Genomic DNA, 19,607 nt, shown 5'->3' on the forward strand with positions numbered 1-19,607 from the left:
CCCTCCCTGTGTACTAACTCAACATGATCTTCCCCTCCCTGTGTACTGACTCAGCATGATTTTCCCCTCCCTGTGTACTGACCCAGGATGACCCCTCTCAACAACCATTATTCCCTCCCCAAGTCATTACAATCTGCCCTGGTAGTTGCTGGTAGCAACAACCTGCGCTGGTAGTTGCTGGTAGTAACAACCTGCCTTGGTAGTTGCTGGTAGCAACAACCTGCCCTGGTAGTTGCTGGTAGCAACAACCTGCCCTGGTAGTTACTAGTAGCAACAACCTGCCCTGGTAGTTGCTGGTAGTAACAACCTGCCCTGGTAGTTGGCTGTAGTAACTCCCTAGCTTGGAAGTTGCTGGTATTGACACCGTGTTGTCCTCCTCTTCCTACAGGCAACAACGTTCACCCGCTGGGGCAGCAGTTGGATAGCAAGAGTTACCAGTGGTTTGGTGCCACCGTCAGCAGCTCTGGCGAGGACGGCATTGTTGTGGTGAGTACTCCTTGCTCCTCATCCTCTTTCTCTCCCTCTCTACACACATACACACACTATGTATATATATATATATATATATATATATATATATATATATATATATATATATATATATATATATATATATATATATATATATATAGGACCCATACATAACTTTAAGACGAGGTGTAACAAAGCTCAGGAAGCAGAGAGAGAGAGGGGACCTAGTAGTGAATAATGAAGAGGCGGGGACAGGAGCTGAGTATCGACTCCTGCAACCACAGTTAGGTGAGTACACACTGACACACACACACACACACACACACACACACACACACACACACACACACACACACACACACACACACACACACACACACACACACACCGATAGAACAGGCCTAGTGTCTAATCGACATGTGCTTAGGACAAAATGGTAACTAACTATACACAGTTTGAAGACTAGATATGAGTGGGTCTTGGAGGCTAGAATTTCTGAATGAAGGTAGGCGAGTACTCACACACACACACACACACACACACACACACACACACACACACACACACACAAAGGTTTGCAACAAGGTTAGTTCCAGAGCTAAGGGGAATGTCCTATGAAGAAAGATTAAGGGAAATCGGCCTGACGACACTGGAGGACAGGAGGGTCAGGGGAGACATGATAACGACATATAAAATACTGCGTGGAATAGACAAGGTGGACAAAGACAGGATGTTCCAGGGAGGGGACACAGAAACAAGAGGCCACAATTGGAAGTTGAAGACACAAATGAGTCAGAGAGATAGTAGGAAGTATTTCTTCAGTCATAGAGTTGTCAGGCAGTGGAATAGCCTAGAAAATGACGTAGTGGAGGCAGGAACCATACACAGTTTTAAGACGAGGTTTGATAAAGCTCATGGAGCGGGGAGAGAGAGGGCCCAGTAGCAACCGGTGAAGAGGCGGGGCCAGGAGCTAGGACTCGACCCCTGCAACCACAAATAGGTGAGTACACACATTCATTTTTATCTATATTACTTCATAATATTTGTGTTTGGACTGAATTAAAATGGTTATTACTATAAAAATAAGACATAGTTGGAAGTCCCTCAACTGTTTATGTTGTAGATGGCTTCCAGAAACATAATGAAGGTGTTGCAGTCATGCACAGTTGCTGTGCTGGGTTTAATTAAGGCAGATGGTAGAGACGTCATCCACTTGGATCCTATAGGACTAGTGTCTTCATCGCAACTGCTCCGGGACGTACACAGGTTTCATGTGCCTCGCATATGCGTAGAATGGTGTGTGTGAACTCATACGGGTCACAGCGTCGGTGATTTATCAGCTACTCAAACTCAACCTTCATATTTCTATTCCGTGGCACTAGGTAAGATAAGAGATTAAGATAACATTTTGTTCGGATTTTTAACCCCGGAGGGTTAGCCACCCAGGATAACCCAAGAAAGTCAGTGCGTCATCGAGGACTGTCTAACTTATTTCCATTGGGGTCCTTAATCTTGTCCCCCAGGATGCGACCCACACCAGTCGACTAACACCCAGGTACCTATTTGCTGCTAGGTGAACAGGACAATAGGTGTAAGGAAACGTGTCGGAATTTCCACCCGCCGGGAATCGAACCCGGGCCCTCCGTGTGTGAAGCGGGAGCTTTAGCCACCAGACCACCGGGCCACGGTGACGGTCTCCTTATATAACATACCATTGACACACTGTACCAAAACTCGGGACCAAGAGCTGTGAATCACCCTCTGCTAACACAGCTAGCCGAGAACACCAGAACACTTCTATTTAGCAACCTGTCAACACCAGTCACACAGTCACCTCAGTAATGTAAGGAAGCATTTATTTAGTTTCAGGGTGGCTCAGAGATGAGGTAGACGATGAAGTGGTGGAGTCATCCCTTCACAGCTTCAAGAGTAGGTATGACAGACCAAAAAGCTAGTGACCAGCCAAAAAAAGGAGGGGGTCAGGAACTGTGTATCAACTCATAAGCATTCCTTAGTGAGTACATTATCCCCACAATATCTCCGCTAAATTACAGACCATTATTTAACGTGTAAAGTGAGGAATAGAGACGGTAAACAGGAAGGGAAGTAGAGCACCTAGAAGGAGAGAGTTATCTAGGAACAACAACACTGTTTCAGGGATCAAAAAGAAAAATTCTCACAAATCTCAACAACGTACCACACGCTCACAGAAATTAGAGAGGAAGAAGAATGAGTCGACTGTGTATTCTAAGACTGCGAAGCCTCGACACCGCCGCACCAGAGACTGACTCATAAACCTGAAAAGCAAGGCTGTGTAGCGGGACAGGTAAGAGACTGAGTAAAGGAATATGTAAACAAGAGTCATTGCGAGAGACGCGTGAGAATGGACGAACGTTATGAATGGTGTTGCACAAGGCTCCTTCCTGGGACCCAGCCTGGTACTCTACAAGGCTCCGTTCTGTGACCCAGCCTGATTCTCCACAAGCTCCGTCCTGAGACCTAGTCTTGTACTTGTATATAAGTATCTTCAGAGATATAAACTCATACATACCAGTGTTTGAGAGCGACACAGATTAAAAAGGAAAGTCCAAATTGATTAACATTGCAAAAACCTCTGAGCAACTACAGACGCCAAAATAAGTGGCTACTCGAATTTAGACAAAGCAAAATGAATAATGTGAGAGGGTGGAAGAGAGCAAAACACTATATATAGTACAAGCCCGAGAGCGGCTCACAAGTCAATTGTTGTAAAGGAACTGGGGGTCAACAACACGCCGAAACTGTCTCCACAAGGACACACAGACTAGATATGCTGTGGTTGCTGCGTGATCCCAGCACTAATTCTAACCCTCAACTAAATAATATATTCTTGCTCTGAAAGTTTTAAGTCAATAAAAAGAGTCATTGTATATTTTTCGCACAGATACCATTATCCCAAAACACAGTACACTGGCACTTTACGTTTGAAGTTGCTCAAAAAGTTGTATTTTCAAATTATCGGCGTTGATGGTTTGAAGTCGATCGCATGAGGCATTCACAGATTATTACACGAAACTCTGTATATTAATTTCCCCGGTGTTTTTAACAAATTTCTGGAGAGAGAGTGTGAGAGAGACGGGGAGAGTTGTGAGTGAGGGAAGGGGAGGGGGAGAAGGCGAGGAATGGAGGGAGGGGGAGAAGGCGAGGAATGGAGGGAGGGGGGAGAAGGCGAGGAATGAAGGGAGGGGGGAGAAGGCGAGGAATGGAGGGAGGGGGGAGAAGGCGAGGAATGGAGGGAGGGGGGAGAAGGCGAGGAAGGGGAGAAGATATGAGGGCTAACACATCCAGAGACAATTGATGTACACATCCTGTGCTTAAATCTTAGTGGCTTTCTCATAGCCGGAGGAGGTGGAAGAGGAGAAAGAGGAAGAAGAGGAGGAGGAAGAGGAAGAAGAGGACGACGACGAAGAGGAAGAAGAGGAGGGGGAAGAGGAAGAAGAGGAGGAAAAGTATAGGAAAGTGAAGAAATATAAAGAAAACAGTGAATGTGAGAGATGAGGCTCCTCGGAGTGTCTTAGATATTTGTGTTTGCTATGAAGGAGGAGGAGAAGGAGGAGGAAGAGCGAATAAGATTATATAAGGTAGAAGGAAGATGGAAGGAGGTAAGAAGAGTGTTCACTAAGATAACACAAATATATTCACTTATTATCTTGTTATCATAGTTAGTGTACATGTGTGAGACGTGCCCTTCCCCTCTTACATGTTAACCACTCCTTATTGTACTCTTCTCTCCTACCACCACCACCACCTGTTCTCCCTCTCTCAAGTGCCATCTGCGCCTTTAACCACCTGCACCACCTGGCTCTCTTGCCCATCTATTGAGAAATTACTGAAGGTATTTTATTTTGCAGTTTGTTTCTTAGTCATCCTGACTGTTCTTGGTATAGGGTGTTTACTCACCTAGTTGTGGTTGCAGGGGTCGATTCATAGCTCCTGGCCCCGCCTCTTCACTGGCCGCTACTGGGTCTTGTGTGTGTGTACTCGCCTATTTGTACTCACCTATTTGTGGTTACCTGGAGGTTACCTGGAGGTTATTCCGGGGATCAACGCCCCCGCGGCCCGGTCCATGACCAGGCCTCCCGATGGATCAGGGCCTGATCAACTAGGCTGTTACTGCTGGCCGCACGCAGTCCGACGTACGAGCCACAGCCCGGCTGATCCGGCACTGACTTTAGGTATCTGTCCAGCTCTCTCTTGAAGGCAGCCAGGGGTTTATTGGCAATTCCCCTAATGCTTGATGGGAGGCTGTTGAACAGTTTTGGGCCCCGGACACTTATGGTGTTTTCTCTTAGTGTACCAATGGCGCCCCTACTTTTTATTGGGGGCATTTTGCATCGCCTGCCCAGTCTTTTACTTTCGTAGGGAGTGATTTCTGTGTGCAGATTTGGGACCATTCCTTCCAAGATTTTCCAAGTGTGGTTGCAGGGGTCGATTCATAGCTCCTGGCCCCGCCTCTTCGCTGATTGCTACTAGGTCCTCTCTCTCCCTGCCCCATGAGCTTTATCATACCTCGCCTTAAAACTATGTATGGTTCCCGCCTCCACTACGTCACTCTCTAGGCTATTCCACGGCCTGTGTGTGTGTGTGTGTGTGTGTGTGTTAATTCTAAATACATAATACTGTCTGGTCTTCGAGTACTTCAAATTTTTACTTATAACTGCTTTATTCCACATCTGAGTCGGACGTTAGTTGTTGCTTTAAAAGCAATATAAAGTTCCCCCTGCAGCGCGTGATAGTCGCATGGTTGATTCTGCGGCCGAAGTGGCAGGTTTATTGTGCACCACATATCCATCCTGCGGAGGGGAGCGCGAGAGGAAATGGACACACAAAAGGTGCAGGAATTAGGCCCCAATGGGGTTAACAGGAGCACATTTAGATTTATATCTACAAGAACATTTAGAATATTTGTTTAATATGTTTGGCATCTTATTATCTTTAATAAGATGCCGTGATATATCATATAAGTTATTATACTGTCTGTCTCTATATTCCTCAGTAAGTGAACAGGTGAACACAGTGTTCAAGATAGTGAACATAGGGCTCACCACATCATATTTTGGTCATAACTTGTGTGTCTGGCAAACTGCCACAAGTATTTGTAACTAATATTCCTAATGCTAGACACAGATGTACCAAAGTTATATACTTTCTTTGGCCAACTTATCAAATTTATCAATAAGGAATAATTCAGTGTGTGATGGAATCCATAAAAAATTTATTATATTAATTCCCTTTTCTCTGATGATCATGTTGTTAGTTATTCAGAATCAGTAATAATCAGAGTCAAGCTCAGTGTTATAAGTTAACTGTAGTGACAGTAGGATGAGAAACAATTCAGTTTGCAGTGTTGACTCCAGTTGTTAATTTTTACGCCAAACTCAACATAATTGCTATAGTTATGTAGGGAGGAGGTAACAAGAGCAGATGCAGCACTGTATGTCTGTAAGTGATTGAAAGAAGGGATTACTAGTGATGAGCTTCTTGGGAGGGACTTTCAGATATATCATTAAATGAACACATCTTCCATGGAGGGGAAAATGTACTTGTCTAGTGATACAATTCGTGCCTGTTATAAAATTTAATGTAATTCCATATTTTCAGCACCCATTTAAATGTAAGTGTATTTACTTCTAGACATTTAGTAAGATTCGTAGTGATAGAGTCGGGTTCCTTTCTTAACAATTTAATACATGTACTTACTAAATACAGTGTTAATTTCGATTATCTAATCAATGATAATAGGAACAACAAACTCCTTCCTCATAAGAACCTTGCTAGTTGTAGGACAACCAAGAATAATTCTGAGGGTGAAGCCCTCAGAATTGTATTAGTTCTAGTGACCATAGAGGACTTTTTTCTTTTTAGCTAACATTAAAATAGTCACAGCTCGATTAATTAAGGCTCCATTATAGGCTATGTATACACCATTCTCACTATTGTGACAGTAGCACCATAGTTAAGGTGGTAACCAATTGTCATCACAGGCACGGTACAGTGCCCTGCCTCCCTCCTGCATTACAGGATATTGTACATATATGGTGTACAAAGTATTTGCCTCTCTTAAGTAAATTCTTGATTAGGTATTATGGTTTGTCTTGTGATAACTTATATACTGTGTTAGTTATGCTTTGTATCAACGTTTGTGTGGATTGTTTGTCGCGTCGGTACACCGAATATTGTGTCACTTTGTCGGCCCTATTATTCCTTTTTTTTTTAGTTACCCTCATTCATAGACATTCTTGCTTTACTTAAATGTATACACATTCATGCTTTGTTTGCATGTATACATATCCTTGCTTGTATGCATAGTTTTGCATACACATTCTTAAGTGTTCACACATTTTTTTTACATGGATACATACGTTACCTGTATACAGTCTCACCTGTATACACATTCTTACATGTATACACATTGTTTCATGTATACATATTCTTATATGTATACACATTCTTACGTGTATACACATTGTTTCATGTATACATATTCTTATATGTATACACATTCTTACATGTATACACATTCTCCACCTCCTCCTCCTCCTCCTCCTCCTCCTCCTCCACCTCCTCCTCCTCCTCCTCCTCCTCCTCCTCCTCCTCCTCCTCCTCCTCTTCCTCCTCCTCCTCCTCCTCCACCTCCTCCTCCTCCTCCTCCTCCTCCTCCTCCTCCTCCTCCTCCTCCACCTCCTCCTCCTCCACCTCCACCACCTCCTCCTCCTTCTCCACCTCCTCCTCCTCCTCCTCCTCCTCCTCCTCCTCGTCCTCCTGCTCCTCCTCCTCCTCCACCTCCACCTCTTCCTCCTCCTCCTCCTCCTCCTCCTCCTCCTCCTCCTCATCCTCCTCCTCCTCCTTCTCCTCCTCCTCCTCCACCTCCTCCTCCTCCTCCTCCTCCTCCACCTCCTCCTCCTCCTCTTCCACCTCCTCCTCCACCTCCTCTTCCTCCTCCTCTTCCTCCTCCACCTCCTCCGCCACCTCCTCCTCCACCTCCTCCACCTCTTCCTCCTCCTCCTCCTCCTCCTCCACCTCCTCCTCCTCCACCTCCTCCTCCTCCTCCTCCTCCTCCTCCTCCACCTCCTCCTCCTCCTCCTCCTCCTCCTCCTCCACCTCCTCCTCCTCCTCCTCCTCCTCCTCCTCCTCCTCCTCCTCCTCCTCCTCCTCCTCCTCCACCTCCTCCTCCTCCTCCTCCTCCTCCTCCTCCACCTCCTCATCCTCCACCTCCTCCTCCACCTCCTTCTCCTCCTCCACCTCCTCCTCCTCCTCCTCCTCCTCCTCCTCCTCCACCTCCTCCTCCTCCTCCTCCTCCTCCTCCTCCTCCTCCTCCACCTCCTCCATGCTTACCAAATCACTTCCCTTCTCCTCATTCTTGCACAACGCTACATTTCTTCTGTTTTTCCTCTCCTTTCCTGCAATATTTTTCTCCTCCGCTTCTCCTTTTCTCCCCAACAATTTATTTTCTCCCATCCGCTCTTCCTCCATTCTCTTCACTATCTGAGTCACTGGAAGTCTCGCTTCTCATGTAGATTGTTGGTGACCTTAAGTGATGCTGTGTCACACCACCACCACCACCACCACCACCACCACCACCACCACCACCACCACCACCACCACCACCCCCACCATGAAAGTTAAGATACATGTGCAACATCTGGATATCTTTATTGTAGACGTTTCGCCATCCAGTGGTTTTATCAGTACAGATTCTAGGGCATAACTAGAAGACAGTAGAACTATATACAGAAGATGAGGTAATCAGTCCCTCAGTTTTGGAGTTGGTGTGGAGAGCACCGTGATGGTCGAGATTCTGGAGCACAGGCAAGAAGGCTGGCGCTTATATAGGCGTCAGTGGATACAGTGCTCTTCACACCAACTCCAAGGCTGAGGGACTGATTACCTCATCTTTTGTATATAGTTCTATTGTCTTCTAGTTATGCCCTAGAATCTGTACTGATAAAACCACAGTCTTAACTTCCATGTTGTCGGTATTGTATACCTTTCTCGCACACCAACACCATACCACCGCCATCAACACCACCATATTCACCACCACAAACTCACCAGCACAATACTCACCATCAGTCACCACCAAAAACCTCTTAAAGAATTGAACTTCATTGACTGGAGACTGAGGAAGATTGTCAACAGTCAGTCCACCTGTCATAATTCTATCATACGGGAGGAGCCACATGTCTACTCTTGGATGTTGCTATACCACCTGGCTCCAGCTGGACTGCAAGTATCCCTGGGAGGATGAACCACCAGATGTTACTATACCACCTGGCTCCAGCTGGACTGCAAGTATCCCTGGGAAGATGTACCACCAGATGTTACTATACCACCTGGCTCCAGCTGGACTGCAAGTATCCCTGGGAGGTTGTACCACCAGATGTTACTATACTACCTGGCTCCAGCTGGACTGCAAGTATCCCTGGGAAGATGTACCACCAGATGTTACTATACCACCTGGCTCCAGCTGGACTGCAAGTATCCCTGGGAGGTTGTACCACCAGATGTTACTATACCACCTGGCTCCAGCTGGACTGCAAGTATCCCTGGGAGGATGTACCACCAGATGTTACTATACCACCTGGCTCCAGCTGGACTGCAAGTATCCCTGGGAGGATGTACCACCAGATGTTACTATATCACCTGGCTCCAGCTGGACTGCAAGTATCCCTGGGAGGATGTACCACCAGATGTTACTATACCACCTGGCTCCAGCTGGACTGCAAGTATCCCTGGGAGGATGTACCACCAGATGTTACTATACCACCTGGCCCCAGCTGGACTACAAGTATCCCTAATATATATATATAGTATATATATATATATATATATATATATATATATATATATATATATATATATATATATATATATATATATATGTGTGTGTGTGTGTGTGTGTGTGTGTGTGTGTGTGTGTGTGTGTGTGTGTGTGTGTGTGTGTGTGTGTGTGTGTGTGTGTGTGTGGTTGGCATTTTTGTTTAATAAATGTATGAAAGAGGGGAAGGTACCTAGGGATTGGCAGAGAGCATGTATAGTCCCTTTATATAAAGGGAAAGGGGACAAAAGAGATTGTAAAAATTATAGAGGAATAAGTTTACTGAGTATACCAGGAAAAGTGTACAAGAGGGTTATTATTCAAAGAATTAGAGGTAAGACAGAAAGTAGGATTGTGGATGAGCAAGGAGGCTTCAGAGTGGGTAGGGGATGTGTAGATCAAGTGTTTACATTGAAGCATATATGTGAACAGTATTTAGATAAAGGCAGGGAAGTTTTTATTGCATTTATGGATTTAGAAAAGGCATATGATAGAGTGGATAGGGAAGAAATGTGGCAGATGTTGCAAGTATATGGAATAGGTGGTAAGTTACTAAATGCTGTAAAGAGCTTTTATGAGGATAGTTAGGCTCAGGTTAGGGTGTGTAGAAGAGAGGGTGAATACTTCCCGGTAAAAGTAGGTCTTAGACAGGGATGTGTAATGTCACCATGGTTGTTTAATATATTTATAGATGGGGTTGTAAAAGAAGTAAATGCTAGGGTGTTCAGGAGAGGGGTGGGATTAAATTTTGGGGAATCAAATACAAAATGAGAATTGACACAGTTGCTTTTTGCTAATGATACTGTGCTTATGGGAGATTCTAAAGAAAAATTGCAAAGGTTAGTGGATGAGTTTGAGAATGTGTGTAAAGGTAGAAAGTTGAAAGTGAACATAGAAAAGAGTAAGGTGATGAGGGTATCAAATGATTTAGATAAAGAAAAATTTGATATCAAATTGGGAAGGAGGAGTATGGAAGAAATGAATGTTTTCAGATACTTGGGAGTTGACGTGTCGGCAGATGGATTTATGAAGGATGAGGTTAATCATAGAATTGATGAGGGAAAAAAGGTGAGTGGTGCGTTGAGGTATATGTGGAGTCACAAAACGTTATCTATGGAGGCAAAGAAGGGAATGTATGAAAGTATAGTAGTACCAACACTCTTATATGGGTGTGAAGCTTGGGTGGTAAATGCAGCAGCGAGGAGACGGTTGGAGGCAGTGGAGATGTCCTGTCTAAGGGCAATGTGTGGTGTAAATATTATGCAGAAAATTCGGAGTGTGGAAATTAGGAGAAGGTGTGGAGTTAATAAAAATATTAGTCAGAGGGCTGAAGAGGGGTTGTTGAGGTGGTTTGGTCATTTAGAGAGAATGGATCAAAGTAGAATGACATGGAGAGCGTATAAATCTGTAGGGGAAGGAAGGCGGGGTAGGGGTCGTCCTCGAAAAGGCTGGAGGGAGGGAGTAAAGGAGGTTTTGTGGGCGAGGGGCTTGGACTTCCAGCAAGCGTGTGTGAGCGTGTTAGATAGGAGTGAATGGAGACGAATGGTATTTGGGACCTGACGATCTGTTGGAGTGTGAGCAGGGTAATATTTAGTGAAGGGATTCAGGGAAACCGGTTATTTTTATATAGCCGGACTTGAGTACTGAAAATGGGAAGTACAATGCCTGCACTTTAAAGGAGGGGTTTGGGATATTGACAGTTTGGAGGGATATGTTGTGTATGTTTATAGGTATATGCTTCTAAACTGTTGTATTCTGGGCACCTCTGCAAAAACAGTGATTTTGTGTGAGTGAGGTGAAAGTGTTGAATGATGATGAAAGTATTTCCTTTTTGGGGATTTTCTTTTTTTTTGGGTCACCCTGCCTCGGTGGGAGACGGGCGACATCATTAAGAGAACCCTTTCTACAGCTGGATGCCCAGCCGAGAGGGAGCCCCGATCACTAGAAGCCAACAATACCCACAACCCAGCAAACCGCCCCGACGGGATCACCATCTATCCTTGGAAGAATGACAAGCTCTTAGCATGGGACTATACCTGTGTGTCCACACTGGCTGACACCTATATCCATCACAGTGTGGGGTGACAGGGAGGAGCTGCTGACCACAGGGAGGAGTACAAGGTCAGCAAGTACAGGGACATTAGCCAACAGTATCAATTTGTCCCAGTGGGATCAGAGACCTTGGGATCATGGGGAAAAAATGCCACACGTTTCCTTAAAGAATTGGGTTCCAGACTCATCGACACCACCAGGGACCCAAGGGCAGCCACTTTCATGTTCCAGCGCCTTAGCCTAGCCATCCAGAGGGGAAATGCTTGCTGCATACTTGGCTCGCGTCCAGCCTCGGAGGAGCCGGAGGAAATTCATGATCTTTAATACATTGTGCCATTGTATTCATGTTTATGTTATTTTCTGTAAATGTATTCTGTTTATTAACAAATGTAAATATATATATATATATATATATATATATATATATATATATATATATATATATATATATATATGTTAAGACGTTAGTCAACAAAGTGTTGTTGTGAGTCTCGTTCATAAGTTTGTCAATAAAACAAACACAATACAATAAAATAAATACATTACAGTTAGGTTGTGTTGTCATCTACGACTCATCTTGTTGTAGTCATAGATTGTGTCATGGTAGGCCTACACCCTGACTCTCAAACCATTAAAAGATTGGCCTATCTTGAACACTGCTCCGCCGGGGGTCAGTAAGGGCGGAAGTCGCAGGGCAGAGCGTGCCAGTCTCGCCCATACTGACCTTCATGACACACCAACCTTCACAACATAACGGTCTCTTTCAGAAGGGAAACGGAATTAATGTTGTTTCCTGTTGTATTATAATTATTATTGTTATTATTATTGTCGTTATTTCAAAATGTGGTACTGTTTCCTAGAAATAAATTATTATAATAATTATTAGATGGTGGTGGAGGGTTGTATACTGTGGTGGTATCATTGTGGCTGTGTGGTGCTGGGTTGTATACTGTGGTGGTATCACTGTGGCTGTGGTAGTTCTGGGTTGTATACTGTGGTGGTATCACTGTGGCTGTGGTAGTTCTGGGTTGTATACTATGGTGGTATCACTGTGGCTGTGGTAGTTCTGGGTTGTATACTATGGTGGTATCACTGTGGCTGTGGTAGTTCTGGGTTGTATACTGTGGTGGTATCACTGTGGCTGTGGTAGTTCTGGGTTGTATACTATGGTGGTATCACTGTGGCTGTGGTAGTTCTGGGTTGTATACTGTGGTGGTATCACTGTGGCTGTGGTAGTTCTGGGTTGTATACTGTGGTGGTATCACTGTGGCTGTGGTAGTTCTGGGTTGTATACTCTGGTGGTATCATTGTGGCTGTGGTAGTTCTGGGTTGTATACTGTGGTGGTATCACTGTGACTGTGGTAGTTCTGGGTTGTTTACTGGGGTGGTATCACTATGGCTGTGGTAGTTCTGGGTTTACTGTGGTGGTATCACTGTGGCTGTGGTAGTTCTGGGTTGTATACTGTGGTGGTATCACTGTGGCTGTGGTAGTTCTGGGTTGTATACTGTGGTGGTATCACTGTGGCTGTGGTAGTTCTGGGTTGTATACTGTGGTGGTATCACTGTGGCTGTGGTAGTTCTGGGTTGTATACTGTGGTGGTATCACTGTGGCTGTGGTAGTTCTGGGTTGTATACTGTGGTGGTATCACTGTGGCTGTGGTAGTTCTGGGTTGTATACTATGGTGGTATCACTGTGGCTGTGGTAGTTCTGGGTTGTATACTATGGTGGTATCACTGTGGCTGTGGTAGTTCTGGGTTGTATACTGTGGTGGTATCACTGTGACTGTGGTAGTTCTGGGTTGTTTACTGTGGTGGTATCACTGTGGCTGTGGTAGTTCTGGGTTGTATACTGTGGTGGTATCACTGTGGCTGTGGTAGTTCTGGGTTGTATACTGTGGTGGTATCACTGTGACTGTGGTAGTTCTGGGTTGTTTACTGTGGTGGTATCACTGTGGCTGTGGTAGTTCTGGGTTGTATACTATGGTGGTATCACTGTGGCTGTGGTAGTTCTGGGTTGTATAATGTGGTGGTATCACTGTGGCTGTGGTAGTTCTGGGTTGTATACTGTGGTGGTATCACTGTGACTGTGGTAGTTCTGGGTTGTTTACTGTGGTGGTATCACTGTGACTGTGGTAGTTCTGGGTTGTATAATGTGGTGGTATCACTGTGGCTGTGGTAGTTCTGGGTTGTATAATGTGGTGGTATCACTGTGACTGTGGTAGTTCTGGGTTGTATAATGTGGTGGTATCACTGTGGCTGTGGTAGTTCTGGGTTGTTTACTGTGGTGGTATCACTGTGACTGTGGTAGTTCTGGGTTGTTTACTGGGGTGGTATCACTATGGCTGTGGTAGTTCTGGGTTTACTGTGGTGGTATCACTGTGGCTGTGGTAGTTCTGGGTTGTTTACTGTGGTGGTATCACTGTGGCTGTGGTAGTTCTGGGTTGTTTACTGTGGTGGTATCACTGTGGCTGTGATAGTTCTGGGTTGTATACTGTGGTGGTATCACTGTGGCTGTGGTAGTTCTGGCTTGTTTACTGTGGTGGTATCACTGTGGCTGTGGTAGTTCTGGGTTGTATACTGTGGTGGTATCACTGTGGCTGTGGTAGTTCTGGGTTGTATACTGTGGTGGTATCACTGTGGCTGTGGTAGTTCTGGCTTGTTTACTGTGGTGGTATCACTGTGGCTGTGATAGTTCTGGGTTGTTTACTGTGGTGGTATCACTGTGGCTGTGGTAGTTCTGGGTTGTATACTGTGGTGGTATCACTGTGGCTGTGGTAGTTCTGGGTTGTATACTGTGGTGGTATCACTGTGGCTGTGGTAGTTCTGGGTTGTATACTGTGGTGGTATCACTGTGGCTGTGGTAGTTCTGGCTTGTTTACTGTGGTGGTATCACTGTGGCTGTGGTAGTTCTGGGTTGTATACTGTGGTGGTATCACTGTGGCTGTGGTAGTTCTGGCTTGTTTACTGTGGTGGTATCACTGTGGCTGTGGTAGTTCTGGGTTGTATACTGTGGTGGTATCATTGTGGCTGTGTGGTGCTGGGTTGTATACTGTGGTGGTATCACTGTGGCTGTGGTAGTTCTGGCTTGTTTACTGTGGTGGTATCACTGTGGCTGTGGTAGTTCTGGCTTGTTTACTGTGGTGGTATCACTGTGGCTGTGGTAGTTCTGGCTTGTTTACTGTGGTGGTATCACTGTGGCTGTGGTAGTTCTGGCTTGTTTACTGTGGTGGTATCACTGTGGCTGTGATAGTTCTGGGTTGTTTACTGTGGTGGTATCACTGTGGCTGTGGTAGTTCTGGCTTGTTTACTGTGGTGGTATCACTGTGGCTGTGATAGTTCTGGGTTGTATACTGTGGTGGTATCACTGTGGCTGTGGTAGTTCTGGCTTGTTTACTGTGGTGGTATCACTGTGGCTGTGATAGTTCTGGGTTGTTTACTGTGGTGGTATCACTGTGGCTGTGGTAGTTCTGGGTTGTATACTATGGTGGTATCACTGTGGCTGTGGTAGTTCTGGGTTGTATACTGTGGTGGTATCACTGTGGCTGTGGTAGTTCTGAGTTGTATACTGTGGTGGTATCACTGTGGCTGTGGTAGTTCTGGGTTGTATACTGTGGTGGTATCACTGTGGCTGTGGTAGTTCTGGGTTGTATACTGTGGTGGTATCACTGTGGCTGTGGTAGTTCTGGCTTGTTTACTGTGGTGGTATCACTGTGGCTGTGGTAGTTCTGGGTTGTATACTATGGTGGTATCACTGTGGCTGTGGTAGTTCTGGGTTGTATACTGTGGTGGTATCACTGTGGCTGTGGTAGTTCTGGGTTGTATACTGTGGTGGTATCACTGTGGCTGTGGTAGTTCTGGGTTGTATACTGTGGTGGTATCACTGTGGCTGTGGTAGTTCTGGGTTGTATACTGTGGTGGTATCACTGTGGCTGTGGTAGTTCTGGGTTGTATACTATGGTGGTATCACTGTGGCTGTGGTAGTTCTGGGTTGTATACTATGGTGGTATCACTGTGGCTGTGGTAGTTCTGGGTTGTATACTATGGTGGTATCACTGTGGCTGTGGTAGTTCTGAGTTGTATACTGTGGTGGTATCACTGTGGCTGTGGTAGTTCTGGCTTGTATACTATGGTGGTATCACTGTGGCTGTGGTAGTTCTGGGTTGTATACTGTGGTGGTATCACTGTGGCTGTGATAGTTCTGGGTTGTATACTGTGGTGGTCACGGGGTGACGCTGTAAGTATCGTATGTAGCACCAGTACAACACTTATATAGCGTCAGGAATACCTACATAACACTTTCATGGTATAGACAGAGGTACCGTCATTCCTGCTTCAGGCGTACTGAAAGTCCTTCCTGGTGGAGTATAGACACAGATGCCATCACTCCTGCTCCAGGAGTACTGAAAGTCCTTCCTGGTGGAGTATAGACACAGATGCCATCACTCCTGCTCCAGGAGTACTGAAAGTCCTTCCTGGTGGAGTATAGACACAGGTACCACCACTCCTACTTCAAGAGCACTGCAAGGTACTCAGGTATGTCATACCAGGGGTAAGGAATGGGCTTCTGTATTACTCCTGGCAGAACTAATTAGTAATATACCTCTTAAGTGGCTACTGATAAGTTTTCCACAGCTTAACCAGATTCTTGGACTGATCAATCAGCTAACCACTTGCTTACCCCTTAGAGGACAGTAATACCCTCTCTGTCCATTTGGCAAGCCACTTACAGTACCACTTTCTACAAAGGGGTGTGAGAGAACCTCTGTTCCTCTTGTAGATTAATAGGTTTAATAGAACTGTAGTATAAAAATACTTTGGTGATAATGGTAAGGTTCAGTTTCAAGGAATAATACACTTAGTTTATTCCTAACATAATGGTGGTTATTGAATTACTTTAACAATTAAAATATTAACACTCAGAGAACGGTATAATGTCACCAGGAAAATTATATTTATGAATTCTTACAGGAAGATTTGAAAAATTAAAGTACTAGGTGACTAATTTCACTTACAATGTCTACTAGGCTCCACTTACACTGTAAGGTCTACAGTCTGCTAGGCTCCACTTACACTGTAAGGTCTGCAGTCTACTAGGCTCCACTTACACTGTAAGGTCTACAGTCTACTAGGCTCCACTTACACTGTAAGGTATACAGTCTACTAGGCTACACTTACACTGTAAGGTCTACAGTCTACTAGGCTCCACTTACACTGTAAGGTCTACAGTCTACTAGACTCCACTTACACTGTAAGGTCTACAGTCTACTAGACTCCACTTACACTGTAAGGTCTACAGTCTACTAGACTCCACTTACACTGTAAGGTCTACAGTCTACTAGACTCCACTTACACTGTAAGGTCTACAGTCTACTAGACTCCACTTACACTGTAAGGTCTACAGTCTACTAGACTCCACTTACACTGTAAGGTCTACAGTCTACTAGACTCCACTTACACTGTAAGGTCTACAGTCTACTAGGCTCCACTTACACTGTAAGGTCTACAGTCTACTAGGCTCCACTTACACTGTAAGGTCTACAGTCTACTAGGCTCCACTTAGGGCTTTACTTTTAACCTTAATCTACTGCTATAAAGTAATTTTATTTCTCCAGTTGACGAAACACTCCACCACAAGTCTCTGCATCTCTGTTTCTTGACCTTACATCAAGAATTCTCATTCCAGCCACCGAACACTCTTGCGCCTTGCTAAATCCCTTGGCCTCCCCAGCTCTGGTCTGACCTCTCACCGAACACTCTTGCTACCACCCTGGTCTCCTCAGCTCTGGTCTGACCTCTCACCGAACACTCTTGCTACCACCCTGGTCTCCTCAGCTCTGGTCTGACCTCTCACCGAACACTCTTGCTACCACCCTGGTCTCGCCAGCTCTGGTCTGACCTCTCACCGAACACTCTTGCTACCACCCTGGTCTCCCCAGCTATGGTCTGACCTCTCACCGAACACTCTTGCTACCACCCTGGTCTCGCCAGCTCTGGTCTGACCTCTCACCGAACACTCTTGCTACCACCCTGGTCTCGCCAGCTCTGGTCTGACCTCTCACCGAACACTCTTGCTACCACCCTGGTCTCCTCAGCTCTGGTCTGACCTCTCACCGAGCACTCTTGCTACCACCCTGGTCTCCCCAGCTATGGTCTGACCTCTCACCGAACACTCTTGCTACCACCCTGGTCTCGCCAGCTATGGTCTGACCTCTCACCGAACACTCTTGCTACCACCCTGGTCTCCCCAGCTCTGGTCTGACCTCTCACCGAACACTTGCTACCACCCTGGTCTCGCCAGCTATGGTCTGACCTCTCACCGATCACTCTTGCTACCACCCTGGTCTCCTCAGCTCTGGTCTGACCTCTCACCGAACACTCTTGCTACCACCCTGGTCTCCTCAGCTCTGGTCTGACCTCTCACCGAACACTCTTGCTACCACCCTGGTCTCCTCAGCTCTGGTCTGACCTCTCACCGAACACTCTTGCTATCACCCTGGTCTCCCCAGCTATGGTCTGACCTCTCACCGAACACTCTTGCTACCACCCTGGTCTCGCCAGCTATGGTCTGACCTCTCACCGAACACTCTTGCTACCACCCTGGTCTCCTCAGCTCTGGTCTGACCTCTCACCGAACACTCTTGCTACCACCCTGGTCTCCTCAGCTCTGGTCTGACCTCTCACCGAACACTCTTGCTACCACCCTGGTCTCCCCAGCTATGGTCTGACCTCTCACCGAACACTCTTGCTACCACCCTGGTCTCCCCAGCTCTGGTCTGACCTCTCACCGAACACTCTTGCTACCACCCTGGTCTCGCCAGCTCTGGTCTGACCTCTCACCGAACACTCTTGCTACCACCCTGGTCTCGCCAGCTCTGGTCTGACCTCTCACCGAACACTTGCTACCACCCTGGTCTCGCCAGCTCTGGTCTGACCTCTCACCGAACACTCTTGCTACCACCCTGGTCTCCTCAGCTCTGGTCTGACCTCTCACCGAACACTCTTGCTACCACCCTGGTCTCCTCAGCTCTGGTCTGACCTCTCACCGAACACTCTTGCTACCACCCTGGTCTCCCCAGCTATGGTCTGACCTCTCACCGAACACTCTTGCTACCACCCTGGTCTCCCTAGCTCTGGTCTGACCTCTCACCGAACACTCTTGCTACCACCCTGGTCTCCTCAGCTCTGGTCTGACCTTCTCCTCCTTTAACCTCACAAGGTCTAGAAAAACGTGTTGAGTTTTATTTATAACATTGAAGGATCTTAAGTCATCAGGTCCTGATTCTTAACTGAAGAGGTATTCTTCACATCTGAATGCATATTATACAGAGGCATTTATCAGAAGTACAGCATTACCTTCGTCAGGAGCATTGAGAAGCAATGAAGTACCGCCTTATCTGTTATCAGGAGCACTGAGAGGCACGCAGGTACCGGTTTACATACGTTAGGAGCAGTGAGAAGCACTGAAATACCGCCTTACCTATGTCAAGAGCATTGAGAAGCACGCAGGTATTCCCCATTAATATCAGGAGCACTGAGAAGCACGCGGGTATCCCCGCATCAACATCAGAAGCACTGAGAGACAAGTAGGTACCTCCACATCACCGTCAGGAACATGAGAGGCATGACCTGTGGCCTCCATCCTCCTGCTTCAGGTCCTTCAATGACTACCTGTGGCTGCAAATGTCGATGGGAAAGTCTTTGCTGTGAAGAGTTACAACTCCAGGATGTTGGGGAAGGTTCCAGGTGTCATCGTCCCCACGACCCGCTCACATCCCAGGCTTACAGATTCATGGCTTATTCACTCAGGCTGTTGGTGCTTACTATACGTGGTTTGACGTAAGCACCACAACCAGGTTGGCCAGAAACTGCCGAGGGAAACTTGTAGAGTTCTTTCTTCAAGACAGCTCGAGGTTTATTGGTAATTCCCCCTATATATGGAGGGCGTTGAAAAGTCGGGAACCTCTGACACTCATCAAGTTCTCTTTTAGTGTGCTCGTCGCTCCCCTGCATTTATTGCATCTCTGCTCTTCATTGTGGGTAATATGCATGTACGGGGCCCCTCATTTTGGTAAGGAATTATTTTCGTGTGCAGTTTAGAAGAGCAGCATCGCCTTTATTTTGTGTGCATCACACACCCACATCTTGCATTCCTTCTCTAATCAGCTAAAGTTCGGTAGTTATTGCTGTACAGTCATTGGGGTCCCATGACTATGCTGTGACTAGCTAC

At 46.1% G+C, this 19,607-nt stretch overlaps 1 protein-coding gene across 1 annotated transcript in view; it reads left to right on the top strand.

The window, feature by feature from the left end:
- LOC128685785 (integrin alpha-PS2) overlaps positions 1 to 19,607 on the top strand; it is a gene marked incomplete in the record, with an annotated part of 489,877 nt that overhangs the window by 119,078 nt on the left and 351,192 nt on the right. Inside the window, 1 exon segment of the mRNA XM_070085511.1 lies at positions 389 to 486. Within this exon segment, the coding sequence (XP_069941612.1) occupies positions 389 to 486 (98 nt within the window).

This window comes from Cherax quadricarinatus, chromosome 1 (assembly GCF_038502225.1).
Source record: "Cherax quadricarinatus isolate ZL_2023a chromosome 1, ASM3850222v1, whole genome shotgun sequence".
Classification (NCBI taxonomy): domain Eukaryota; kingdom Metazoa; phylum Arthropoda; class Malacostraca; order Decapoda; family Parastacidae; genus Cherax; species Cherax quadricarinatus.